This window comes from Girardinichthys multiradiatus, chromosome 18 (genome assembly GCF_021462225.1).
Source record: "Girardinichthys multiradiatus isolate DD_20200921_A chromosome 18, DD_fGirMul_XY1, whole genome shotgun sequence".
Classification (NCBI taxonomy): domain Eukaryota; kingdom Metazoa; phylum Chordata; class Actinopteri; order Cyprinodontiformes; family Goodeidae; genus Girardinichthys; species Girardinichthys multiradiatus.
The window spans coordinates 41,144,101-41,172,072 of record NC_061810.1 but is presented as its reverse complement, the minus strand read 5'-3'; the positions used below and the strand labels follow the sequence as shown (position 1 = coordinate 41,172,072).

The 27,972-nt window shown below is 40.7% G+C and overlaps 1 protein-coding gene across 2 annotated transcripts in view; it reads right to left on the bottom strand.

Moving 5' to 3' along the window:
- Nucleotides 1-27,972, bottom strand: part of LOC124883511 (protein jagged-1) — an 81,354-nt gene that overhangs the window by 14,771 nt on the left and 38,611 nt on the right. For both annotated transcript variants that reach the window (XM_047390625.1, XM_047390624.1), the window contains exons 3-5: nt 8,383-8,440; nt 2,600-2,848; nt 1,760-1,820 (exon numbers count right to left, since the gene is read on the bottom strand). In XM_047390625.1, coding sequence (XP_047246581.1) covers nt 1,760-1,820; nt 2,600-2,848; nt 8,383-8,440 — 368 coding nt within the window. The remainder of the gene's footprint in view (nt 1-1,759; nt 1,821-2,599; nt 2,849-8,382; nt 8,441-27,972) is intronic.

Genomic DNA, 27,972 nt, shown 5'->3' with positions numbered 1-27,972 from the left:
TGCAGGCCTTTTGAATGTTTCTCAAAGTTTTTGTTACACCTACAATATTTTTTAAGATTTTCAGTAGAGTTTATTATTTTTTAACATTTTGGAAATGTTTGCTTGAGTTAAAAAAATGGGGCACAAAAGAAGAAACGCAAAGCCTAAAAACTCAAATAAACTCAATGTGAAAGAGATATCTTTAAGAAAAAGGGGAAGAAAACATAACACGATCATCAGAAAGTTTGGGTGCCATTGCATCTGGTGTAAAACTAACACAACATTTATAAAATGGATCGTGTACATTGAGTCATTCACAGTGAAGGTACTGTGAGGTCTTTGGTTGATTTGTTGCTTCAGGGCCTGGACCACTTGCTGTAATTGGTGGAACCATGAATTCTGCTCTCTATTACAACATTTTGGCTAGAATGTTTTCTAGCATCAATTTGTGACCACATGCTCAAGCACACCTGGGTTATGCACCAGGACAATAGCCCACAGCACACTAGCAAGTCCACCTCTAAATATCTCAAAACAATTTAAGGATTTTGAGTGGGCTACTCAAAGTTTGGACTGAGATCTGATTGATATATTGGTAGCATGAGCTCGAACAGTCCACTCATGGTACAAACCCCTCAGCGTAGCTGTACTAAAACAGTTCTCAAAATAATTGTGGGCCAAAATTCCTCCACTGCGATGTAAAAGACCCATTGCCAGATATCACAAATGCTTGATGATAGCTGTTGCCAAGGGTGGAAAAAAACAATTATTAGGAACGAGAAACAAGTAGCTTTTCATTTAACAAATTAAACTATCATTTGAGAACTGCATTTTGAATTTACTTAGGTTATCTTTGTCTGATAATAAAATTATCTTCAGAAACCTTCTTTCAGAAGACAGAAGAAATCTGTAAGGGTACTAATACATTTTCACAACACTGTACAAGGCTAGAATTGTTTCTGTGTTTAGTATTTTTAATGCATTCATCTAATAAAAGTAGGACAAATTGAGTTTTTTTAGACATGCTGCTGGTAACAAATTGTAAGATTCAGATAAGAATTGTGTTTTTGTTTCTTCTTATTTTGTTTCTTTGACCTGAGTTGTCTATTATGCTTAGACAATACTGCCTCATATGAAATGTTGAGGAGCTTTTTAACTGCATACGCTTCATATGTTCAGAGATAAGTGACTTGATCAAAAACCTATCTGTCCAAAAACAATCAGGTAGTAGAGTGAAAATGACTGAAAAGGGAGGAAAAATACAAAAAACTTCATTAATCTGGACTACTGATTCTGATTCTGATCAAAATTACGATAAAATAATACAAGAAGGTTTGGTGGGTAGAGGGTCTAAAAATTATACTCAAGTAAGAGTAGAGCAACTGTAATGTACTCGCTTTAACATAAACTGTAAGTCTGCGTGAGTGTGGTTCATTTTAGTTTAAAACATGTGGGTTCTTTACTTGGTGACTTAATTTGAAGTGGGTAGAGCAGATAGAAATTGTACTCAAGCAAGAAGTGTTACTTAAAAAAAGTATTACTCAAGTAAAAGTAAAGAGTATAGTGGAGTAAAACTACTCCTAGATGTATGGGGTTTTTTTTTTCCCAAAAAGTTACTCAAATAAATGGAGTACATGTAACTAGTTACAACCCACCTCTGCTGGCAGCTAGTAATATATTAAGATATGAGGGGAGATTGTTATTTATTTTACAGCAGTGACAAATGAGCATTGGGACCAGAGTGGACATACCAGTGTTCTTTGGTGTTTCAGTAACTTACTTGCATTCTCCAGGCACGGTACAAAAACCATGGGCCTGATGGCATCCCTGCCTGCACACCGCTGGGAAGCAAACACACAAAGAGAAATAAATAACTTAACATGAGGCCACAGCAGAAAGCAAACCCTTCTAAACAACAGAAAGCATGCACATACAGCCAGTATTAACATGTTTACTGGCTTTTTGATGAAAGGCATGAGTTAAAACTCCCCCAGCCATGATCAGTAACCTGCAGGAGGTAACGGGTGGGCCGAGGCTAATCTTTAGAACTTCCTGCTTCTGTGCGGTCCAATCAGCGCCGTGCTGAGGAGGAAGTCAGGCTGAGTGAGAAGGGGCGAGGTGGGCAGACCTGCAGGATGTCCTCAAACTAGCTGTGTGTCCTTCCATAGTTTCCACTTTGGTTTCCTCTATTCACTCTTACCGATGCAAAAAGCTGACAGCGCCAACAGGTCAAAGAGGCGGGTCGTCTGGCTGATGGGTCACGGCAAATAACATCCCACACCCACTCCATTATAATTTACTGATGTAGGGGGGTGTTTTGACCCCCAGTAACATCAGCAGGAACAATCTATCATAAGACTTGACCTCCCTTCAACACAAGACTTTTGGATTTAGGGCATAGATTTCAATTCAAAACTCAGATTTAGAGTAATTTTAAAAGGATAAATTTATACTTGATATTTCCTGGGCCAAAATAAAACAGCATGTATATTCTCATGGAAATTCTTTTTAAAAAACATTAGAAATATCTCTGAAAAAGGAACCACCATTCAAGAAGGTGAAAACAAGAAAAGGGAGAGAAATTCTTCACACGTCAACTGAAACCCAACTGCTGCGTTACCCTCTTTGCACTCTGGTCCTGTCCAGCCCTCTATGCAGACCTTGGAGCCACTCGGGTCGCAGCTGAAATGGCCAAAGAAGTCATCTCTGGGCCGGCAGAACTTGTTGCAGAAAGGCCCGTAGTAGTTGGAGTCACACCGGAAGCGGAGCCTATACTCCAGGCTGAGGATCCGTCCGTGGTGACGGTACGTCTGCCACTGTTCGCCAGGGTTCAGCATGGATGAGAGGAGGACTCGCTCAATCAGCTGACCTGAAGGAGGATAGAGGAGAAGAAAACTATACTTACATTAACATCTTTATTTTATAGTTTGGAGGGAACTGACAGGTGCTGACAAGTATCTAAAAAAGGTAACACGGACTATTATTAATAACTTTATAATACGTTTTAAATGAAAGAAGTGGATGGGTCCCCTATCTTGAAATTATAGTGATATTCCAAAGGCTTATAGTTGGAACATCAAACTCAAAGTGTCACCCTGAGATAAAAGTCAATTGAATAGAATATTAAATAATCAAACCATGAACCACCCAGGGACAAGATGCGGGATCACCAGTAACATTGTCCAAAGTGAAGTGAGTTTATCATCACAACAAACCAAGGAGACCCTGCTCCAATGTCTTCAAGGAAGCTGAACTGAAATTTGGAGCAGCGCACATGGACAAGCCATGGTTTTTCTGGAAGAAGGTTTTATGATAAAGAAACAAAGACTCAGCTATTTGGCAACAATGAATTTAAAATTAAGGTGTTGCACTTTTAGCTTCAGCCGTATTTATAGATGAGGGGTCGGCAACCTGCAGCTCCAAAGCTGCAAGTGGCTCTGTGGCTCACTTAATATATTAAACTGAAATATAAAAAGCACATTGCCCTGTTTTTGTGTTTTTGTTTAATTGTTTTGTTTTGTGCCCCCATGAAAAAACACTGGGCCCACCCTGACCCAGTGGTGGCAGTATCATGCTGAGGATCTGTTTTGCCAGTGGTACAGTAGCATTTCAAACAAAGAAGGGAGACTAACTTCAAATTCATCAACCTGACCTGACAGCTAGGCAGATGGACGTTGGACAGAGTTAGATTTGTTCGGTTTCACTTTGCTCTCAATGAGGACATTTCTTCTTTAGGTTTGAAGTAATCTTTAATTATACAAACATGTTTCCTCTGACTGGAAGGAATATTAATGTTATATAGTGCCCCAGGCAGAGTGTTAACTTAAATTATGTTAATTTAAATTAGGAAGATAATCTGAGGAAGGAGCTGAAGACTAGGGTGATGGTGAGGAGGCCTTCCAGCCTTAAAGACTTGGAGCCAATCATAAATCCAAGATAAATTGCCAAAATAGCAGTGGAAAAATGCAAAAAGCTGGTCAGAAATGCTGACCTGCTTGATTTATCTAATGTCTAATGCCATTGATTTTTTAAGAAAGTTATAAAAACCTTTTAGGCATGCAATCTTTTTGTGAAAATGTGTGTAAAAACAACTTAAAAACTAACAATGTCTTATGATCTTTTCAGAGATGCCTTTTTTATTTTATCAGCAACTTCTTGGGTGAATGAAAATAACTTTAAACTTAAATCTACCAGGGGTATGAATACAGTTGGGCTTAACTGTAACCATCAACCTCAGAAAGCTTTGACACTGTGGATATTATAAGTAGAAGAAAAAAAACTTTTCCACCATGAATTCCACTTGACACAGGGGTCGACCATGGGGCCAGAGAAAAGGGTTAGAGGAGAAGGGCAGCGGGAACAACAAAAAGGACCAGACATTAGACCGGACCAATCCTGACCCCCAGAGGGGTTTTCCCAGAGGCACTATTATTCCCTAACTCAGTTATAATGCTCGCTGGAAGGGCATCAACACACAAAAGAAGTGAAAATATGCATCTTAGTGTATGCTACAAGTGTGTATTTAAGAGCTAATGAGAGTAAACGGGCAGATTTAGTGATAGTCATGCAGAATAAGAAGCCTTGTTGGAGGGAGGTTAGAGTAGAGTAGAGTGTGAGTCATTGTGCATGACTCTGTGTGACAGCCTGAGGCAAATAGAGCCAGAGACTCAGTGCAGCAGCTATTAGCACACAAATAACAAACTGCCTGATGGAGAGATGAGATCACTGTGGTTTGACACAAAGCAATGAAAACACGTATACAGACAAGCTGGTTTTATGCTGTGTTTGTGGTTAAAAGCAGACACTGAGAGAACTAATTTCTTCACCGCCTGCAGTCAAATATGAGGGTCCAATACTCCAAACACTCATCCATCAGGTGCAGTGCACCCTGGTTTTTTATTGTTTTATAAACTGGGCGTGTCAAAGGGTTAATTTTAATGTTATTACTTCTCAGCTAGATGAGGAAGAAATAAATTAATTAGGATCCGACTCAGCAGGAGGAAAGTGTACAAAAGGATATAATTTACTTTGTGATTAGATCAGGTTGCTTAATAACAATCTAACTCCTGCAGACAAGAATGGTAAAAACAGCAAGTAGAAGAAGCAATAAGCTTCTGTGGAAATCAAACTTTTTAGAATTATGAATATGGAGCGTGTCTGCAACTATTAAAAACACCTAAATCTGCTCCTCCTGCTCTGAGCTTTGTGAATCATTTACCCTTGGAAATGTCTAAGAATACCTGCAGGAAAAACACCCACTTGCCCTCGTTATTCCAGATCACCTGCTGACAAATCAATACACCCGAGGAAGCAGATAAGATCAGACAGATATTGTTTTGTCCCGCTCTATATTTGATGTATGGGGCTAATTCATGTGAGAGCTTTCTTTTCAATTAGTCTGTCTCATTAATATTATTCTCGCATGGGCGAGAAAGACAGTCTAAATGTGTTTGCTGAATGCTATAGACAAACTGATCCAAATTAGAAAACTTCCAATATTGGATTTCAGTTTCTTTCCACAGCTTTGTGGCAGCAAGCTCTGCATCCATACTGTTAAAATGTAGCTGAATGCAGCAGAAAGTCTGCACTCAAGCAGGCAAACATAAGGAAAGCAAAGCATAATGCTGCAATTAAAAGCTAATCTGATACAATTAAAGCAGGCTTATCATTAAGATGACCAGGAGTGTCTGTGGTTTTATGCTCTGCAACTGGTAGCAGTACAGAAAATCAGTTATCAAGATGGTAGGTAGCAATAATACAAGCAATAAAGATTCTGACCTCTTTTAAATAAATTATGTGTACCAAAAACAAAAGTGTGTTAATTCAACCTTTAATTTGACAATCATTCAGTGGCAAGAAAAAAAGTAAAAGATTATTTTTATTTTATTTTCTTATTTTTACAACACCAATGGTGCAACATTTATTGGGACCCCTGTAGAAAGTTTACCAAAGTGTTTCATAACTTCCTGTTTTCTTAATGTATGAATATGACACAGGGGACCACACTTCAAAATGGAAAAGGCAAGAGAACTTGCTATTTAAGTAAGTAACATGTGTGATGATCTTCAGAAATCAAGAAACTGAAAATATCTGGTCTTCTAAACTTGTCCACAACTAGAGTCAGAGCAACAATAAAACAGTTTTCAAATACCTGGAACAATAGAAATTAGGCTGGACAAGGAACCATGTTTATCTTGTCACTACATACAGTGAGCAGGATGGTAAGGAAGGCAAACAGTCTTCACAGCTCGCAATCATTGGGATCACAGTCTCCATAAAAACCAATAGATGCTAGCCACATGCTAACTGGTGGTTTTGGATCCAAAGTAAGAACAAAAATTTGAACTGAACTATAAGTATTGCTTCCTGAAAAGTGTTTAGAGAAGTTAAATGAGGACAACAGAAAGACATTCTAGTATGAACATAGTTTAGTTTAAGGATAGATAAAAAATATCAGTTGAGGTCAAGGAAAACGAAGATGTAGCATCAGGAACATCATTTGTGATTAAAATAAGTGGGAGCCAATCACAATGACAATGTACACCTTATAATACTGATGATACTTAGTTTGATGTATTTACAGCACATCCATGGCATGGATATCAAAGAATCACACTGGATGTTGCTATTCTTGGATGAACTGGACAAAAAAATCCTGATCAGGAATTAATAAAATAGCTATGAATAAAAGTTCAAACTTACTTTAAACGTCTACTATGACCTTCCCTGCTCATTTCATTCTAAAGCCACCTTTTATCCAAAGAAATCTTAGTGAAAGTCAAACAGTCAGAGCTAACAGAGCATCCCATTTTCTCACAGTTTTCAAAGTGCTTTCAGAAGCTTCAGTCCCGTTCAGTAATCCTCCCTGATTGGAAGCAGGGCCCGAAACTCTATTCAGACTGCTACAGGATGCCTGTTTGGGCTGAGCTAAGCTGCTGGCCCACTCTGCAGGCTTTAGCCACAATGTAAGAGACAGTCAGGAGCTCAGGTGGAAATGGAAGATAATGCAAACAGATGTAAGTTCAGAGCTGGAGGGCTAAGAGAAGGACAGATGCAGGAGAGCTGGTAAGACAGCGAACAAGTCTGGCGAAGTTCCCAGTTTTTCCATTATCTCAGTCTCGGCTCAGTCCGTACGGCAGCCCAGATGAGGGAGATGAAAATGAGGATTGTGGCATGAAAGGAATGGGGAAGGCACAAAAACACCTGTCTGCTCATCCCTGTGTTTTGCTTTTTATAGCTCGCAGCTCACAGCTCCTGCCGAGGAGCTTTCCCACATTATGAGGAAAAAAAAAAAAAAAAAGGAGATGAGCAGGAAATTAAAGGGTGGGGGTAGAGTTATCTGATCACAGACATTAAGACACAAAGGATGTTTTCACATTGTTTCATCGTGTCAAACCACACATTCTGGTAAACAAGTACTTATGTTGTTTGCTCAGTGAAAACTAAACTTAGCAACAGCAGTTTTTGTATCATTAAATGAGAGAAAGCACAAAATCCTTAAAGATGCTCAGTTAAAAACTCAAAATGCATATTTGGTGGTTAATGGATTTTAGGAGGGCTGCATGGTGGCGCAGTTGGTAGCACTGTTGCCTTGCAGCAAGAAGGTCCTGAGTTCAATTTCCAGCCTGGGGTCTTTCTGCATGGAGTTTGCATGTTCTCCCCGTGCATGCGTGGGTTCTCATTGGGTACTCCAGCTTCTTCCCACAGTCCAAAGACATGCCTGTTTGGTTAATTGGTCAATCTAAATTGCCCTTAGGTGTATGAATGAGTGTGCATGGTTGTTTGTGTGTTGCCCTGTGATGGACTGGTGACCTGTCCAGGGTGTTCCCTGCCTCTCGCCCATAGACTGCTGGAGATAGGCACAAGCTCCCCTGTGACCCACTATGGAATAAGTAGTAGAAAATGGCTGACTGACTGGATTTTAGAAATGAGAGACTTGAAAATGTTCAGAAAACAATGGGATTTGGGTTTAAACTGTGATGTTTTCTACATAACTGATTCTACCAAGATTTGGCAGTGTTTAATATCTGCTGTTAAGACTTTAATAATACAATCCCTGTGGCCTCCTTGTGAACACAGTTTGACCACAGTGATGCCAAATTGTAAGCCGGATGTTAAGCCCACAAAAAACCCAATCAATAAAGCAAATAGTTCTGCTGACTTTACTCATATAGCACCAATTTACAATACATGTCACCCAAAGGTCCTTTTTGGAGGACAAACAAAGCAAAATAGGTCCAAATTCAGCTCAGATCAATGCAGTTCATTCCAACAGAAATCAGTGTCAGTCAATGACTTAAAGTGCGTTTCTTGAATTGAAGGTGCCCCACTTTCCTTGGCATTTTGCATATTTTCAAATACAGAAGGACACACCGATGCTTACAAACAAGAGTTCAGCTTTACCTGGTTCTGTTGTGTCGTTGTCATGGTCCAGAGCCTCCAACACCAGAGAGAAAGATTTCTGGAAAAGGAGAAATAACAATGAATAAAAAAGAGACAACACATATTTTAAATTTAGGATGCTTCTTTCATACTTTTGCAGTTTTTATTGTTTTTGCATCCAATTTACATTAAAGTCTTAGGCTAAATTCAAACTGCAGGTCTTCAGGCTTAATTCCAGTTTTTGGCTGAGATGAGATTATTTCCTGCATGGTTGTTCAAATTGTACTTTAAGGAGACCACTGAGGACCTGAGGTGAAGTCGGATGCAGCACTTTCTACAGAGGTAAATATTGATGCTTCACATCAGTGTGTGTGTTTGTATGAGTGAAGTTGTTGTGCAATTAGATCCGACAAAATTCTCACCTCCGGTGCAAAAATGTGATGCCCTAAAAATTGGAGGAAATGCGACATGAACGTTCAGACGAAGGTCACTGCAGAAAACATCTAATACAGGTCCTTCTCAAAATATTAGCATATTGTGATAAAGTTCATTATTTTCCATAATGTCATGATGAAAATTTAACATTCATATATTTTAGATTCATTGCACACTAACTGAAATATTTCAGGTCTTTTATTGTCTTAATACGGATGATTTTGGCATACAGCTCATGAAAACCCAAAATTCCTATCTCACAAAATTAGCATATCATTAAAAGGGTCTCTAAACGAGCTATGAACCTAATCATCTGAATCAACAAGTTAACTCTAAACACCTGCAAAAGATTCCTGAGGCCTTTAAAACTCCCCGCCTGGTTCATCACTCAAAACCCCAATCATGGGTAAGACTGCCGACCTGACTGCTGTCCAGAAGGCCACTATTGACACCCTCAAGCAAGAGGGTAAGACACAGAAAGAAATTTCTTAACGAATAGGCTGTTCCCAGAGTGCTGTATCAAGGCACCTCAGTGGGAAGTCTGTGGGAAGGAAAAAGTGTGGCAGAAAACGCTGCACAACGAGAAGAGGTGACCGGACCCTGAGGAAGATTGTGGAGAAGGGCCGATTCCAGACCTTGGGGGACCTGCGGAAGCAGTGGACTGAGTCTGGAGTAGAAACATCCAGAGCCACCGTGCACAGGCGTGTGCAGGAAATGGGCTACAGGTGCCGCATTCCCCAGGTCAAGCCACTTTTGAACCAGAAACAGCGGCAGAAGCGCCTGACCTGGGCTACAGAGAAGCAGCACTGGACTGTTGCTCAGTGGTCCAAAGTACTTTTTTCGGATGAAAGCAAATTCTGCATGTCATTCGGAAATCAAGGTGCCAGAGTCTGGAGGAAGACTGGGGAGAAGGAAATGCCAAAATGCCAGAAGTCCAGTGTCAAGTACCCACAGTCAGTGATGGTCGGGGGTGCCGTGTCAGCTGCTGGTGTTGGTCCACTGTGTTTTATCAAGGGCAGGGTCAATGCAGCTAGCTATCAGGAGATTTTGGAGGACTTCATGCTTCCATCTGCTGAAAAGCTTTATGGAGATGAAGATTTCATTTTTCAGCACGACCTGACACCTGCTCACAGTGCCAAAACCACTGGTAAATGGTTTACTGACCATGGTATCACTGTGCTCAATTGGCCTGCCAACTCTCCTGACCTGAACCCCATAGAGAATCTGTGGGATATTGTGAAGAGAACGTTGAGAGACTCAAGACCCAACACTCTGGATGAGCTAAAGGCCACTATCGAAGCATCCTGGGCCTCCATAAGACCTCAGCAGTGCCACAGGCTGATTGCCTCCATGCCACGCCGCATTGAAGCAGTCATTTCTGCAAAAGGATTCCCGGCCAAGTATTGAGTGCATAACTGTACATGATTATTTGAAGGTTGACGTTTTTTGTATTAAAAAAACTTTTCTTTTTTTGGTCGGATGAAATATGCAAATTTTGTGAGATAGGAATTTTGGGTTTTCATGAGCTGTATGCCACAATCATCCGTATTAAGACAATAAAAGACCTGAAATATTTCAGTTAGTGTGCAATGAATCTAAAATATATGAATGTTAAATTTTCATCATGACATTATGGAAAATAATGAACTTTATCACAATATGTTAATTTTTTGAGAAGGACCTGTATGTATCCGATTTAGGATCATATATGAAAGTGGACTGGGTCATATTTGAAAAACAAAATTCAGATTTCATCTTTTCAGATGGGAAAATACTAAGTAAAGATAATAAAACAAAATATGGGTCTCATATGTACAAAAACATGGGCACCTTTTGTCTGTGGTGTGAACATAGCCTTAGCCTACTGTAAGGACATGTGGTTAGGTGACTGCAATAAATAATATCCACCAGCAGGAGGTCACTCAAAGGGATTTTAGTTTGCCATGGGATTATAATCTCTTATATTTCAGTAGATTTGACTCACCCAAGCACAGATCAAAGTCAAAATCAATGGAATAGTCATGTAATAAATTATTTTATAAAATAATGTAAGGTTAAACCAAATCATTTGAGCCTTTTAAAATAAACTGATATTCAATGGTTTAAGTACACGAGTACAAATGGTTGTTTACAGAAACAAAGAGTGGAGGTAAAAATAGGAGAAGATATGAATTTGTACAAATATTGCTATAAACATTACATATGCAGGAAACATATGTGAGCTCCTTTCTGCAAACAGAGACTCACAAGAGAGACAACTATGCACAACACACACACACACACACACATACACACATAGACCTAAGGGCAATTTTGAGAGGCCAGTTACCCTAGCATGCATATTTTAGAGCTATGAGAGGCAGCTGGAGTACTCAGAGAGAAATTATAGAGCTTTAGTAGTGACAGATGATGTCCTCCATCAGAATATTGTTTGATAACTACATTACTGTAGTGACAAACATGTACTGATCACATGGATCAGTGGATCAACCCCCGCATGGCTTGCTGAGACAAAGTAGTTTGATCTGGTCATGTACTAACACAACCCTGACACATCAGAGTAATTATGCTGGTCAGAAGTGGAGCAGAAATTACAACATCTGTCTGAAGGCTGCCAGACTTTTAGAGTGAACCACAGGCCAATATTTCTTATGTCTTGCTCCTCCTCATTAGCATATAAAATTTCACCTGATGAACTCAAATTGGAGTTGCAGACTTTCGTCATGGGTGACCATTTTGTTATGCACTGATGCAGAATTTTCTATTCAAAACATGACTGCTGTGTTCCTAACAAACTTGTGCTCGCTTTATCTTTTATCATGTTTTGTCACACAGTTTTGATATTTGAAATACATAAAACAGTCATGTCAATGTCAATTTATTTATATACCAAAAAACAAAAAAGCAAAACAAGCAATGAAGGCAAGCCAGAATCGGAGAGACGTGTTCGTGTTTTTTAGTATCTTTTAAAAGACGAGATGCTGCATTATGGACAATTTGTGAGCTACAAGCCTTAACACAACTGAAAAGGAAATGTCTTTAAATGATAAAATATTGTCTTTAAACTTAGTTATATATTAATTGGATTTAAGGTGGGGAGTGTTGGGACCCACAGCCATGGTTACAACATGAAAGGCCAGTACAGACTTTCCTGGAACTTTCAAAATAAATTGCATTAACCTACTTCCGGCACAATTTAGGAATTGGGGGTAACAGCGGACTTCCCATGATGCCACTACCCGTATAAACCCCCCACCTTTCCAATGGTCCGATCTCTTCCACGCCGGTGATCATCGGGATAGGAGGACATTTTAAAATGTCTCTTTGCTGGCAAATAGACATAAACTCTTCAACTGGATCCAAGGGCGTCATACGATCCCGTGATCATATGCACAAGTTAAGTACTGATGAATTACTGTTGAAAGAATCCGGTACTCATTCATAAAAAGGGATAAATTAAGTTATAAGCATTGCTTTACTTTCTCTCTGAGGCCTGCAGAAGCAAACTGTCCCAGAGAAGTCCCCAGTAGAGACGCTGTCTCTACAAGCCGAGTGAAGCGGTTTTCCCTGCCTGAGAGAAGGACAACAGGAGCCGCATCACCGTGGTAACGAGCAGTTTGGCCGGCCGACAGAACAGCCGCCACTCCCCACAGCTAAGGAGGTTAGCTGTAGCTAACCGTTTAAGACTGTGGACGTTTCTTCAAACTTCGCCACCTTGGACAACGTTCCTCACCACGGTTCCAGTTCATGACGTTAAGTGTTTGGGCAGAATAATATAGAAGAGATTTAGATTGAAATAATCTAAACGTTTTTCATTTTATGAAGTTTGGTTTTGTTTGTGTTGAACTCAGCTATCTTGGTGGTAGCAGAATATCTGCAGCACACGTGTTCAGGTTGTATTCTTTGTGTGTTTTTAAAGTTAAGACAAACTTTACTTGAAGGGTGATTTTAAACAGAAGATTGATCATAACGCGCCGCCCGCGCTCATGCATTTTAACCCGTTTATTGATGGTATTTTTAAAGATGTGTGTTTGATTCTGGTGCTAAGCTATCAGCCTCCTTTGTTAGCTTAACTGTTAACAGGTAAGGACACGTGCTTGCTGCCAAATAATATTTAGTTTTCAATCCAGTAAATAATAGTCCCTAAACATCATTTACTAAATTTGATAACTAAGTAAACACCATTAAGCCCCATTTCTCCAGAAAGATTTGGTTTTTCCAAAATATTCCCTAAATAATATTTCTTTAAATATTATGTTAATAAATAAAGGCAGCTAATGAGACCCCGTTGAGAATTAGTCATCCAGAAGGTTGGTTTTATTCAGCAGATCATTCTTAAAACATTATTTTATTAAAATAATATTTTATCTGATCTTGCATTGTGAATGGTTGTCTAAACGTTTGCTGATTGTTGCCAAAGTTGGTTCCAAGACTAACTTACCTTCACTTCCAGATTCTTCAAGATAATCCTTGGTTCTCAAACATAAACATTGCATGGTAATGTTGCATCACTCTTTTGGTCATGATTTCCAATCATCTTTAATCAACTTGTTTATATTGTACATAGCCCACTAGTCTTCGTTATTCTTTAATTCTGCTTGGTAGTTTAGTTGAATTGTTTTAGCATAGTAAAGAGTTTGTTGATTGAAATATGTTTGACTTTGAGTTGACTTATTTTTGTTAATAAATTCTTGTATTTTAAGAAATTGTGTGAATTCATTCCATGTGTATGCAGAGTTTATGCTGTTCAATAATGTCAGAGCTCGTCTCACACCTTTCTATTTTGTCCTAATACCACCGCCTTACTGGGCTGGTTTTCACAGGACAACCCTTAACAGACCGTAATATTATTTGATAAAATATTTAAATATTAATATTAAATAATAATCTCAGATTAATAATCATAACAGGAGTAAAAGTTTGCAGTAGCATGTTTCCAGCGAAGCCTATTCATCAAGCAAATTTGAACCTGCAGCATAAAAATAAAAAATACCCGTTCAGTTTAACAGATTTTGTTTCCATGTGCCTTCTTTTAATCCCAGTCTTCACTGCAGTGTGCAGGTCAAACTACATCAATATTGCTGGTTCTTGCATTTATAGCTCCAGCAGTCTATTTTTCTATTTCTATTAAAAATAAGCCTTTTAAGTAGCGATAAATTCAACACAGGTTTGCTGTTGCAGAGGACTTGGGTATATGCTAGACTTTCTGGAATGATGACATTGAGCTTACAGAGATATTCCACTCTGGATAGATAATGGGGTGACTTTTTACTTGCGACTTTCTCCTTTCATCTTATATATCAGCTATGAATAATTCACCAACACACTTTCCACTACAACTCTGTCTCTCCCGTTTCTCGATTTACCTTCATCCACCCACCAGTCCCTCCCTCTGTGAATCACACCACTGCCTGTCATGCAAATAGCTCCGGCATGTGCATTGTGTTTAGGGTTTGTCTAAAAGACTACATGGATGTGTAGTCACGTCTTTGTTTAGAGAGCATACAGGCCAGATGCCCCGGGTGTGAGTGGGAGGAGAGGCGGGAGAAGAAATGGTTTAGAAGGAGGTGATAGGGGCAGGAGCTATAGGAGATGTGAAGTGAGGTATAGATGGAATTTGATGGAGGGTGGGGGAAAAGAGGAACAGTCATGAAGATAAAGGGTTGGCATGAAGGTTCAAAATGTTAGAGCGCTGAAAATTATATGACAAAACCCCTGAGTCAGGGCTCTATTTCAAGTGGAATTTGCTGCAACAGATGAGGAGATGGGAGGAGAAGGTGAGCCGAGGGACAAAGGAGACAGAGTAGAAGACTATAAAGGATCACAGAAAAATAGCAGTCCTGGAGTAACAATTTGCAGGACTCCTACAGGTAACGATAGAGACAACAAACACAGAACTTTGCAGGAGATAAAACAAAGGGATTCGACAAACTAGATAAAGGGGGAAGACAAAACATTGCTGAGGTGATCAGAAAAATCTGGAAGGAAAGAGGAAGAACACCCACACACAGAAATGATGGAGATAATGAGCTGTACTGGGTGGAAGAGGGCTCAAAGCCAGTTAATCAAAACTGGCAGAGAGCACAAATACCAGCTGGAGTCATTCAGTTTTGGCTTATAACTGATTTGAAGAATATCATTATTTACATACACACTGTGGGACTAAACAGCTGACCACCAACATGCTGGCTCTGTGTTGAATAAATGTAATTACAGCCAAATACAAAAGGGGATGCAACATTACAATTATGGGCTCAAGTCATGTGGACTCATGTTTCAATAGCTTTCTGGATGAAATGTAACTATATATCATGCAATGCGTGGGGTGTACGTTGCACATCCCAAGGAACTCATACCAAAGGTGATACAAGGTGGTGGTGGCATCATGCTGTGGGGATGTTCATCTCCAGGAGGGGTAGAGAGGATTATCAGTGTTGAAGAAAAGAGGAATGAATTAAATGCAGGGCAGTCCTAGAAAAAACATGTAAGAGGCTGAAAGAGATTTTAGTCTGGGAATGAGGTTGTTGTCTGGCTGGCTAACAGCCCTAAACAGCCAAAGGTACAATGGAGGGCTGTAGATCAGAGCACGGTCCTCTGTTAGAGTGGGCAAGTCAAAGTCCAGACCTAAACCTAATTCAGAATCTGAGGCAGTTTGCAGACTCTCTCCATACAATCTGAGCTTCAATGCGTTCTACATTGAAAAATGAAAGTTTCTAGTGATCAGCTTGAATCTGTGTCTTCTGGTTGTTCAGTCTGACAGGTGCACAAACTGCAAATTTAGAAGACCTATGACAAATATCAAGAAATGCCAGAAATCTTCTGGGAAAATTGTTTAGTGTGACTTCTGCTGCAACTGATATCAGAATTTTCTCTTTTTCCAAGCAGTGAGCGCCCCCACAGCTCTCTCTTTTTTCTCCTCCCTCCTCTCAGAGTCTGACTCTAATAATAGGATTGTTAACACCTGTACCTTGCTCTTCTAGTATTGTTAGACCGATATCTCTGTCTGACTTGATCCTCCTGCAGCAGCAAATTGTGCTGTGTTGCGTCTTCCATTGTGCAGTGTCACACAAAAATACCAGATACAGAGCTCACACACTGAGATGTCCTTAAATACTGTATGAATCTATCCTGCAGACCGAAGACAGAAAGTGAACCAAAGGTAGCAAGAAACATAGGATTTAAGAGTTAAAATGTGATCTGAAATCAGCAGCTCATTGTGGTCTCTCCCTCCAAGTTCTGTTTTTCTGTACTGGTGCATTCAGCTCATGTATACAGAGCTAAATTCTGGATACCTCTCTGTCTGACATGCTGGCGGAGTCCTGATTTGCAAATGTTTGAGTTTTTGTTTTGGGTCTTGCCTCTGATCATTAGTGTTTATGCTCCCCAGGCGGTGCGGTATTAGTTCATTTCTTTTGATTTAGTTTCCTATTTATTCTCTTCATGGTGCATTTTTAGTTCTATTATATTTGTAAGACTTATTCTTCTTTTTTCTCAGCCACAATTATCAGCTTCCTTCAGTCCACCAGCATCATGCCAATTAGTTTCCCTGTCTCACCTGCTAATGTCCACGTAGGTGCTCTTGCTCATGTTCCATGCCTCATTCTCCTCATGCCTACCTGTAAGATTTTTTCTTTTATTTATTACATCTTTTTTACTCACCGTGCTGCGCCTGCCTGCCTGTCTGCAATTTGTGTCTAATTCCGAGAGCCATCCTGACAGAGGATGGAGTCCTCCAACTATTTTGGTTGAAAGACCTTCTTTATGATACCATTAGCCTTTTGCCTGCCAAGTAGTTAATACAAGCTAGTTCTTGGAGCTCTCAGTGTCTAACTTTTTCCAAGGAGTCAAAGAACGAGTCATGTCATGGATTTTCTTGCCCCATCTAAAATATATGGATGACAGGTCAAGTGGTTCAATGTTTATTACAGGTCCCCTGGCCTTAATTGGTATTTGTCCCACCACGTATCTTTGTGATGTGCTGACAACCCGTCCAGGCTCCACGACCCAGAAAATGAATGGACGGATAACTGGACTTACTTTTATACCAAATATTACTTGTTAAAATAGATTCTTTTTAACCTGCTCAAACCCATATCTATAGAAGCTCTGTGTCATGGAGCCCTGAGCTTCATTATAGGATGCAAACCTCTTAGCAATGGGTTGTATAAACTCTACTGATTACAATAGCTTTTAACACATTGTTCTCATGTATGTCTGTTTAAAACAAGTTGCTCTTAATGTAAGACCTCGTGTCTCAATGAAACTTACCTGAGTAAATAAAGCTGAAATCAGAATAATAATATAAATAATCCCATCGTATTGTGTTAAATCAAGGCAGGGCTGCACCAGTCCATATTTGACCCAGGAGTAGATTAAAAAATAACCCAATTTTTTATTTAGAGAAGCTTTTCATTAGAACTATTAGTAGTACACTTAACTGTTTTCTGTTTGTGTAATTCTTCAGCCTCTAAATATAGTGTTTTCATATCATTTCACTGTGAAGCATTTTAATCTGTGAATACAGGTCCTTCTCAAAATATTAGCATATTGTGATAAAGTTCATTATTTTCCATAATGTCATGATGTAAATTTAACATTCATATATTTTAGATTCATTGCACACTAACTGAAATATTTCAGGTCTTTTATTGTCTTAATACGGATGATTTTGGCATACAGCTCATGAAAACCCAAAATTCCTATCTCACAAAATTAGCATATCATTAAAAGGGTCTCTAAACGAGCTATGAACCTAATCATCTGAATCAACGAGTTAACTCTAAACACCTGCAAAAGATTCCTGAGACCTTTAAAACTCCCAGCCTGGTTCATCACTCAAAACCCCAATCATGGGTAAGACTGCCGACCTGACTGCTGTCCAGAAGGCCACTATTGACACCCTCAAGCAAGAGGGTAAGACACAGAAAGACATTTCTGAACGAATAGGCTGTTCCCAGAGTGCTGTATCAAGGCACCTCAGTGGGAAGTCTGTGGGAAGGAAAAAGTGTGGCAGAAAACGCTGCACAACGAGAAGAGGTGACCGGACCCTGAGGAAGATTGAGGAGAAGGGCCAATTCCAGACCTTGGGGGACCTGCGGAAGCAGTGGACTGAGTCTGGAGTAGAAACATCCAGAGCCACCGTGCACAGGCGTGTGCAGGAAATGGGCTACAGGTGTCGCATTCCCCAGGTCAAGCCACTTTTGAACCAGAAACAGCAGCAGAAGCGCCTGACCTGGGCTACAGAGAAGCAGCACTGGACTGTTGCTCAGTGGTCTAAAGTACTTTTTTCGGATGAAAGCAAATTCTGCATGTCATTCAGAAATCAAGGTGCCAGAGTCTGGAGGAAGACTGGGGAGAAGGAAATGCCAAAATGCCAGAAGTCCAGTGTCAAGTACCCACAGTCAGTGATGGTCTGGGGTGCCGTGTCAGCTGCTGGTGTTGGTCCACTGTGTTTTATCAAGGGCAGGGTCAATGCAGCTAGCTATCAGGAGATTTTGGAGCACTTCATGCTTCCATCTGCTGAAAAGCTTTATGGAGATGAAGATTTCATTTTTCAGCATGACCTGGCACCTGCTCACAGTGCCAAAACCACTGGTAAATGGTTTACTGACCATGGTATCACTGTGCTCAATTGGCCTGCCAACTCTCCTGACCTGAACCCCATAGAGAATCTGTGGGATATTGTGAAGAGAACGTTGAGAGACTCAAGACCCCACACTCTGGATGAGCTAAAGGCCGCTATCGAAGCATCCTGGGCCTCCATAAGACCTCAACAGTGCCACAGGCTGATTGCCTCCATGCCACGCCGCATTGAAGCAGTCATTTCTGCCAAAGGATTCCCGACCAAGTATTGAGTGCATAACTGTACATGATTATTTGAAGGTTGACGTCTTTTGTATTAAAAACACTTTTCTTTTTTTGGTCGGATGAAATATGCTAATTTTGTGAGATAGGAATTTTGGGTTTTCATGAGCTGTATGCCACAATCATCCGTATTAAGACAATAAAAGACCTGAAATATTTCAGTTAGTGTGCAATGAATCTAAAATATATGAATGTTAAATTTTCATCATGACATTATGGAAAATAATGAACTTTATCACAATATGCTAATATTTTGAGAATGACTTGTAAATGAACCAGCTTACTACTTTTTAAAAGAAGTTTAATAGAGAATTATGAAACTCTTTTTACTACTTTGGACATTTTGCAAACACATGGACAATGACTTTAAACAAAATACATCAGAATCCATCAAACTAGACATTCTAGGGAGTGTCCCTGAAAAATCTCAGTTTGAAAGGATACCTTCTACCTTCTAGCCTTCCCACATCACACCACAAGAAGAACTAAGACACCTCCACCCCTCAGCGTGATCAAACTTCATAACGGGATAAGAGCATTAAATAAACACACCATCCAGCAGTATGAAGTTAAATGTTCCTTTAGTAAAATAAACTGCAGGAGTTGTTAGGCAATCAGGTCAGTTCTACTGATATCCACAAATACAAATTGCTCTGGCACCAGTACCTCATTGTTGGCCCCTTGGCAGACCCCCTTCCTTTATCACCTCTTCAATCAAACCTCCTCTTCACTCAGCCTTTCTTCCACCCTCTGGATGTACCTCACCTTCTCTGCCCACACTCTCTACCAGTTGTTATTAATGGCAGGTAAAGCCCAGAGAGAAGTCCTGCCTTTTCATCCCTGTTGTTCATCCTCTGCACACATATTCTCACTTCCTCTAAAAGTGTGCAGCCAGGTAAAGCCATAATACAGGAAGGGTGTGTGTGTGTGTACTCAGCTATGTTTTGGAGATTGGGCTCCTGTCTACAGGTCAGAGAGGATCACAGTAACCATGGTTACCAAATTAAAAATCACAGCAACAACTGTGTCTGAAGAGATTCGTCTGCAACGCCCTGGCAATTTCTGCAAAAACATGCACACAGACACAGACAATGAGGCTTTTCATTCCACATTGATCTCAGTTAAAATGTGTGCCTTTTAGAGGCAGTTACCTCACAATCCAAAGAAACAAAAACTATTAAAACAACACGAACAAGAGGCTGAAACGATCACAGCCAGAGATAAAAAAAATTATATAGTGTACCTTGTTCCAACACAAACAAAATAAAGTGTTATTTGTGGAAAGAATGACCTAAGTGGTGACAGCAAGGACTTGACCAAATGGAAAGGTTTGTATGTTTTTTTATGTTGTTAAGTGTGCTGAAAGGAAAATAACACCTTTCAAAACAGAGAAAGGAAACATAACAGCGAAGTAAGAGGTTTTTTATCTAAACTTTGGAGGCGACAGCTGGAATTACCTTTTGAAAAAAAGTTGAGACTCTGCAGGGGCTTTCTAAGGCAGCACAAAATGTAGAATTGATCATTCTGACAATAAGTTTCACAGTTACATAATTTTTTATTTGAGTTTTTAATCAGTTATTGTTTCAGAAGAGATAAAACTTTTCATGAAATCATTCCTGTAGTGTAATTAGAGGCTAGGGAAAGTGTTGGAGTGACCAGAGTTTTCTCATAGAGTAGTGCAGCTCCTCCACCCATTTGTTTTCTCCGCACTGCCCGTCAGCTGGCTGAACGAAATGGCAACAGTCGTGCTGTGGAAACTAAAAGAGTGGCGAACCACCACTATTATTAAAGTAATGCTGTTTTATGACTGCATGGTACATCTGTAGAATACAACACAGACACAGCGGATAGCCTTGATTAATAACCAGCTAATATTACCCTATTATAGCTTGTGTTGCTCTATATAAAACAAAAAGGTGAAATGTTTTCCATAAAAAGTACTTGAAAACCTCAACTAAATTGGTGGGTGTTTATTCCACTATATTGTTCAAGTTAATTAAAATGAGAATAACAACAAATAAATGTCATAGATATTGTTATAACTCTAATAACCATTTTATTTTAGAAGCAGTTGGGCTTTTCAGTTTTAAATAAAAGCAATTAGCTCATGTTATAAATGCCTGTTCTGGATTTTTATTTTTGTAGATCCCGCGATACCATGTTGAAGTTTTGCTGACAGTTATTAAATCACCAGACTCTCAAACTGGCTCATGTCTAGTAGGCACTAAGGCCCAGACTAAGACTGTGGCCAAATCATAGATGGACTCTGCGAGGTCTTGAAGAGCTCTTCTCGGGTGCATCGAGAATGCAGTGTGTTTCCTGCTACATGTGCTGAAACATTCCCTGACTGTTTTAAACATGTATAAAATATCAGTGGTGCGATTGTGGTGGTTCACTACAATACCGGCAGTATTTCTGGGCCTACAGTGCTGTAGTGGCAGCTTATCCATGATGTGTGGCTGGCATCCAATTAAGTGTCTCGGTCATCAGAGATTTTGAAGGAGGCCTGGCCATATTGGGCTCACGCCCAAACTGGGCTGGCAACTTGTCTAGTAATTTATTGTAATGCTTTTGTAATGGCAGCTGCTAGTATGTGCATGGCTACCTGCCACTGCTCTGGGTGCAGCCAAAAATGGTATAACCAAGCAGCTGACATGAGCAATTTACATTCTGGATGCAAAAAAGGTGCCATTCTCTGACCCTTTGTACACAGAGATCAGTATGTGCTGGATTTCTGGTGAGAGATGGCTTTCAAATTGGAAGAAATGCACACATCTCCAAGTTGCACATGTAGGTTGAATGCTGGGAGATGGAGGGAAGCTGAGACATTTTACGCTACAGTTCAAATACAAAGTAGATTCATGACGATTCATTGTCGAAGAGAAGCCCTGGTACTTGATGATAAAGGAGAAACAGAACAAAGAGCAAGCTGCGGCTCTTTCAACTTTACAATAAACACACCATGTGACTCATTAAAAACTTAGCTCAGCTCAAAGTGACCAGTTAAAAACACACACATTTTAGACTTGGTATGCATTACAGTTGCCACAACAAAAATTTCAAACTCAGTTTATACAATAACATTATGGAAAGAACGTTCATCATCTTAATAAGGTCAAAACCAATAAGCAGCAGGCAATTCAGCACCCAGTTGAAAAGGAAAAATAATTTAAGTGTTGCTTCCCTGTATAGCAAATCAGTAAACAACACTTAATGAGTGTTAATATCCTTTATGGAAATATGTACCTTGGATTCAGTTGAGTGATCAATTGGAAAACTTTTTACAGTGTGAACAAAAACCTAGTCCGTGCAAACGTGTTCAGTAACTAGATCAGCAACTAGATTGTCAACTTCAATGTGATTCGACTGTTTGTTTAAATTTCTTGTTTAATTATTAGCAGCATTAATTCCTCCAAACTGTGGAGTAATTGTGGAGGTAGGACACTGGTCACTTTGTACCCAATGGAGCTGTTTGCTGCAGGATGTTTTCCTTCATTAAATTATACCCACAGTAGGATGAAGCGGTTGCAGGGTCCAGAGTTGGTGGGGAAAATAAATCTTAATGGGGGAATTTGATGATGTACCACTCAACCTATCAGTAAGTTGCTAATATTTGAACAGATATCTTTAGCTTATGGCAAGTTTACTATTAAAGTGTTGCAAATATGGGAGTTTACTGATCGTTAAATTCCTTGTTAGTCTTTAAAACGCTTCGCTTGTTGTAGTGTTATTCATCTATGTTGCATAGTTTACATCAGGGCTTATTGGCATCGTTTGGCTTTTTCTCTTCGTCTGTCTCATCTGTCGGGCAGTGTGTTTGTTTTTTGACGCAAATGTACATGCCAGCTTCGGGAGTTTGAAACATCTAGCAGAAGCTCGTGGTTTTAAGGGACTGCAAAACCTCCTTACCATCCCAGAGAGGCTTAGCGTTTGAGTGTCTCGAGTGCTACTGTCCAAAGTTGTGTGCCAAATCAGGGAGATGAAATGTCTCAGTTTGTATCAATGTTGACTCTTATGATTATCTTTGAAGAATCCATATTTTTTGTGTCGATTATATGGAATATCCCCAGTGTGCATGATTGCAGCTAGCATAGATATGTTCACACCTCACTGATTTAGATTAGAAATATTGCACAGAAAGGCACTCTGGGCAGTGTGCTGTGATCTGGACTGAAATCATCCACAGTAAGGCTGAAACTGAAACCAGAGGTACTGAAACCTCTCTTAGTCTATAAACAGGGAACTTCCACTGATTGCGAGGAAACTTGGAGCAAATGTGGTATCTGTGGTGGTAGGATTGTAGTAAGTGAACCAAGAAGCAGCAGGAAGCAGAAACCCATATTTGGCACATTAAGGTCATGTTTGCCTTCACAGTACAATGAGTGTTAGGACTCACTAATGCCCCTATTCCACTGGCTCGATTTGGCCCTACTCAACTCGATATGCGAGCGTTTTCATTACTGTTGTCTCCGTACCGGTACCTACTGTTTTGATCCCTGCTCCTGTGCAGGTCTGACTGGGGCTGAGTAGGGACTACATGTGAGAACAGACTGCTGCTCACTAACTGGCTATGGGAGGAGGAGAAATGAGAAGGTTTTTGTTGAGACAGGCACAAACATTTCCCCCAAAACACACAAAACAATACCACCATGAAACAACGAGTTTGGTTCGGACATTTCTTGATGGTCCTCCTGCAGACGCTGGTCTGCAGGAGGACGGAGAAGGCAGCTGCCTGTAATCTGACTGCTTGCATCGGACCAAACGGGAGGACGACCCCGCTTAATTTGCAGAGCACGAATATGCAATATCCAACCTAAAACTAACTTCAAAGGTCATAAGTCCACGGTTTTGCGCTTTTAAGTCCTTGTCCTCGTTATTTCCATTGAAAAGACAAAAACTTTCTTATAAAGTCCAAAATTGTAACTTCTTCAGGCAAACGTTGGAGCTTCACCATCTAGACAGCAGCGTCTCTCCTATCTTATTCTCCTGCCCCACCCCCTCACATCAGAACCACTGAGCCTTATTTTAGAAGTTCTGGCTGGGTTGTGGTCCAGATAATTATCCTAGTGGATCATTTTAAACATAAAAAACAGAAATAAAACATTCTTGCATATACATTAATACAAATATTATTAGTATTTAGTTTATTTATGTTTTTATTTTCCATTTATTATTTATCATTTCACGCAGATTACTTTAATGTGACAATGTAACACAGTAACGTTAATAGCAGCACAGTGCACTACGCTCATGGCTGGAGGCGGGGCTTCAGCCACCATAACTTCAGCCGTTGGCGGGTCAGTGGAAACACAACAGTTACTGTATCGAGTAGAGCGAAACCGAGTGGAGCGGAGCCATGCTGGCTAAAATGTGCCAGTGGAAAAGGGGCATAAGCTGCTCCCTAACTACTGTATAGTGGTTCCTAAATGTTGTAAAATGTTATTATTAAGTCACTCATGTCAAACATCACCATGTGAGCGTGTCCTCTGTGGCTGCCATCTTGCAAATGCAGCTTTTATAGGATGTGAGCTGGCAAGAACAGGAGTTTGATTGGTTGACCTTGTGTAGAAATGCAAAGCAATTAAAAGAAGTATTAAATGACTTATAGATCTCTTCTGCCATCATCTACTGGGGTAGCAGCATCAGAGCCAGGGACTTAAAAAAGCTCAACAAGCTGATAAAGAAGGCTGGCTCTGTTCTGGGGACTCCTCTGGAACCTCTGGAGATCATTGTGGAAAGACGGATTCTTCATAAAATGAAGAACATTATGGAGAACCCTGAGCATCCTCTTCATGAGACTGTCCTACAACAACAGAGTGTCTTCAGTCAGAAGCTTCTTCAGATCTGCTGTAAGACGGAGCGCTACAGGAGATCCTTCCTGCCCAAAGCCATCAGCATCTACAACGGCTCTTTGAGGAAACCTTCATAATATGAGCTACAACATTTAATTTCCCTTTGGGATTAATAAAGTATTTTTGAATGGAATTTGAATTTATGTATTTCTATAAGTGACATGTTTGCTTTATATTTTATTACTGATAAATAATTGTTATTGTTTATTTATCTGAGAGTGAATCTTTGTTTTTTTTTCCTCTCTGGAAGGATGATGCAATAGGCCAGTTTGAATTCAGAAGGCGGAGTCTGAGAGTATATAAAGGTGGACTGTTGGATGTAGCAGAGAGATGGATGGGTTGCCATTTTGGAAGCTGCTTCCTTATAAAATGACTGGAAGACAATAAACTGACTTCTTTTTTCCACACCACACGTCTCTGTGTGACAAGGAGGTTGTCCATATTTACTGAAAGTAGCTGGAAAACAGCTATCCTTATCTGATGCAGAGAAGGAATAAACTGTACTGGGAATGCTATGTTCTAGGTGTTTAAAGGATAAATGCATCAACGTCTGTCTAAAATATAGGTCTTAAATGTAACCCTTATTTGTTGCTTAGCTTCTCCAGTCTCTCGGGCTGCATGGAAAGTACAAGTACAGTTGTAGTGATTTAGCTTCTTTATTTTATCCTATCAACAGAACAGCATACACAAAACGGCAGCTCTCGCACACCTAAACTTCTCCCCCTCGAAATAGGGAGAAGAGGGAACCCAAAATCACATGGTGCTGCAGTAATAATCAACCCTTATCCAAACTGTACTTAAAGTCCCCAAATAACAGTGACTATCAAAATATTTGCTGCAAAAATTAAAAGTTAACAAAATATTGACGGTATAAATGAATGAAGGTTACGGAAAGCTAAAGCACCATAACATCACTGCAACCCACAAAACCCAAGAAGTCCAACAGTCATTCAAACATTATATAGGAGAGTTACATACAAACAAAACACTTAAATTGTAAAAAATAAAAGTAGAAATTATTCATTTAATACATAATGTATAATATTTCTATTTTCTACACACAGTAGATGAACAGGACCGGTGACAAAGGGCAGCCCTGCCGGAGTCCAACATGCACCGGGAACAGGTCCGACTTAGTGCCGGCAATGCGAACCAAACTCCTGCTCCGCTTGTACAGAGATCGGATGGCCCCTAATAAAGGGCCCCCGATTCCATACTCCTGGAGCACCCCCCACAGGGCATCACGAGGGACACAGTCGAATGCTTTCTCCAGGTCCACAAAACACATGTGGACCGGTTGGGCAAACTCCCATGAACCCTCGAGTACCCTGTAGAGGGTATAGAGCTGGTCCAGTGTTCCAGGGCCGGGACGAAAACCACACTGCTCCTCCTGAAGCCGCGGTTCAACTATCGGCCGGACTGTCCATAACTTTTATGGACAGGATTTCTAGACGCAGCCAAGGGCCGGATGGGGTCTGGTTTGGGGACCAGAGGATTTCGTCTCTTCTTTTTTCGGATGACGTGGTCCTGCTAGCCCCCTCTAGCCAAGACCTACAGCATGCACTGGGGCGGTTCGCAGCCGAGTGTGAAGCGGCTGGGATGAAGATCAGCTCCTCCAAGTCAGAGGCCATGGTACTCGACCGGAAAAGGGTGGCTTGTCCTCTTCAGGTTGGAGGGGAGTTCCTGCCTCAAGTGGAGGAGATTAAGTATCTCGGGGTCTTGTTCACGACTGAGGGAAGAATGGAGCCAGAGATTGACAGACGGATCGGTGTGGCCGATCACCACAACAGTAATGGGGGCGCTGTGCCCCCATTACTGTTGTGGTGAAGAGAGAGCTGAGCCAAAAAGCGAAGCTCTTGATTTACCGGTCGGTCTACGTTCCTACCCTCACCTATGGCCATGAACTTTTGGTCATGACCGAAAGAACGAGATCCCGGATACAAGCGGTGGAAATGAGCTTCCTCCATAGGGTGGCCGGGCACTCCCTTAGAGATCGGGTGAGGAACTCGGCCATCCGGGAAGGGCTCGGAGTAGAGCCGCTTCTCCTCCACATCGAGAGGAGCCAGTTGAGGTGGCTCGGGCATCTATACCGGATGCCTCCTGGATGCCTTCCTCGGGAGGTGTTCCAGGCACGTCCCACCGGGAGGAGGCCCAGGGGACGGCACAGGACACGCTGGAGGGACTATGTCTCTCGGCTGGTCTGGGAACGCCTTGGGCTCCACCCGGAGGAGCTGGAGGAGGTGTCTGAGGAGAGGGACGTCTGGGCATCTCTGCTGAGTCTGCTGCCCCCGCGACCCGGTCCCGGATAAAGTGGAAGACGACGAGTACGAGTACACACAGTAGATTTTCTTGTTTAGCATTTAAAATTTACAGCAGCAGCCTTGCAGATATTTATAATTTGTCACGCCAGCATCTGATGAGTCAAGAATCAGCAGTTAAAATATGCACATTTTGCCTCATTAAGCTTTTAGCTTTTCTGTTTTGTGCTAGAAGATAAAAACTCATGCTGTAAAAATGCTGCTGAAAATTATTTTTATTGGATTATTCTCAAATTTAGTCTAATCTCAGATTAGACCCATATTTGCACTTTTGCAGTACTGAAGGTGATGTAAAAATCCTGACAGCTAGAAAGTTCCTGGATCTTTGGCGAGAAGGTCCTGCAGTGTGGAGCCATTATATTCTCCTCCAACTGTTTATACAGCTGGAGGAGCATGCATGTTAGGCTGACAGTGATTCTAAATAAAATATGTATTCTTTGTTCGAACCAATGAGCTATCCAAGGATGTAAGACAAGTTAAACGAAATACCTCTGCAGACAGACATTGTTGCAGACAGAAAGTAGCTTATTTGACTTCCTCTACTTCCAGAGCATCCAAGGAATGCTCAGGAGCCACACAGATTGGATTTTTCTGCACCCTTTCAACCTGAGATTTCTATAAGTAGAGGTGAGCGACTGAAGCTTCTGCACAGAAACCGCTCATGTTGTTATATTCAGTCTGACTGTTTTAAGTCATCACTTTGCACCAGTATTGAGTGTCTAAAACAAAATTGTCTTCCAAAAATACCAAAACAACATGAAAACATTAGAATCAGTGTGAATGATAAACATCTCTTCCCTCCGGCTGCAGGCTGTCTGGTTGTACTGATGCTTTTCCCTAGAATTACCAGGATTACAATGAACAGACATTAATTTTTGCACAGCAAATTCTGTTTTGTGAAGGTTTATGGTTATTTCACTGCTCTTTGCATCCCCTCTTTTTTGTCAGTGTAACCCCTTCCTCTCCATCCCCTTGTTCCCTATCTCCTCCCACATAGGTGCCCCCTCTCACTGTCTGTCCCTCCCTCTCTCCCCCTCAGACATGGGCAGGGTAGGATATCCCGACAAAGCCAGGCTGTACAAACAGAGCTCTACGACAGGAAGAACTCCCAACCCTGAGAGAGGAATTTCCCCTTAGAGCTC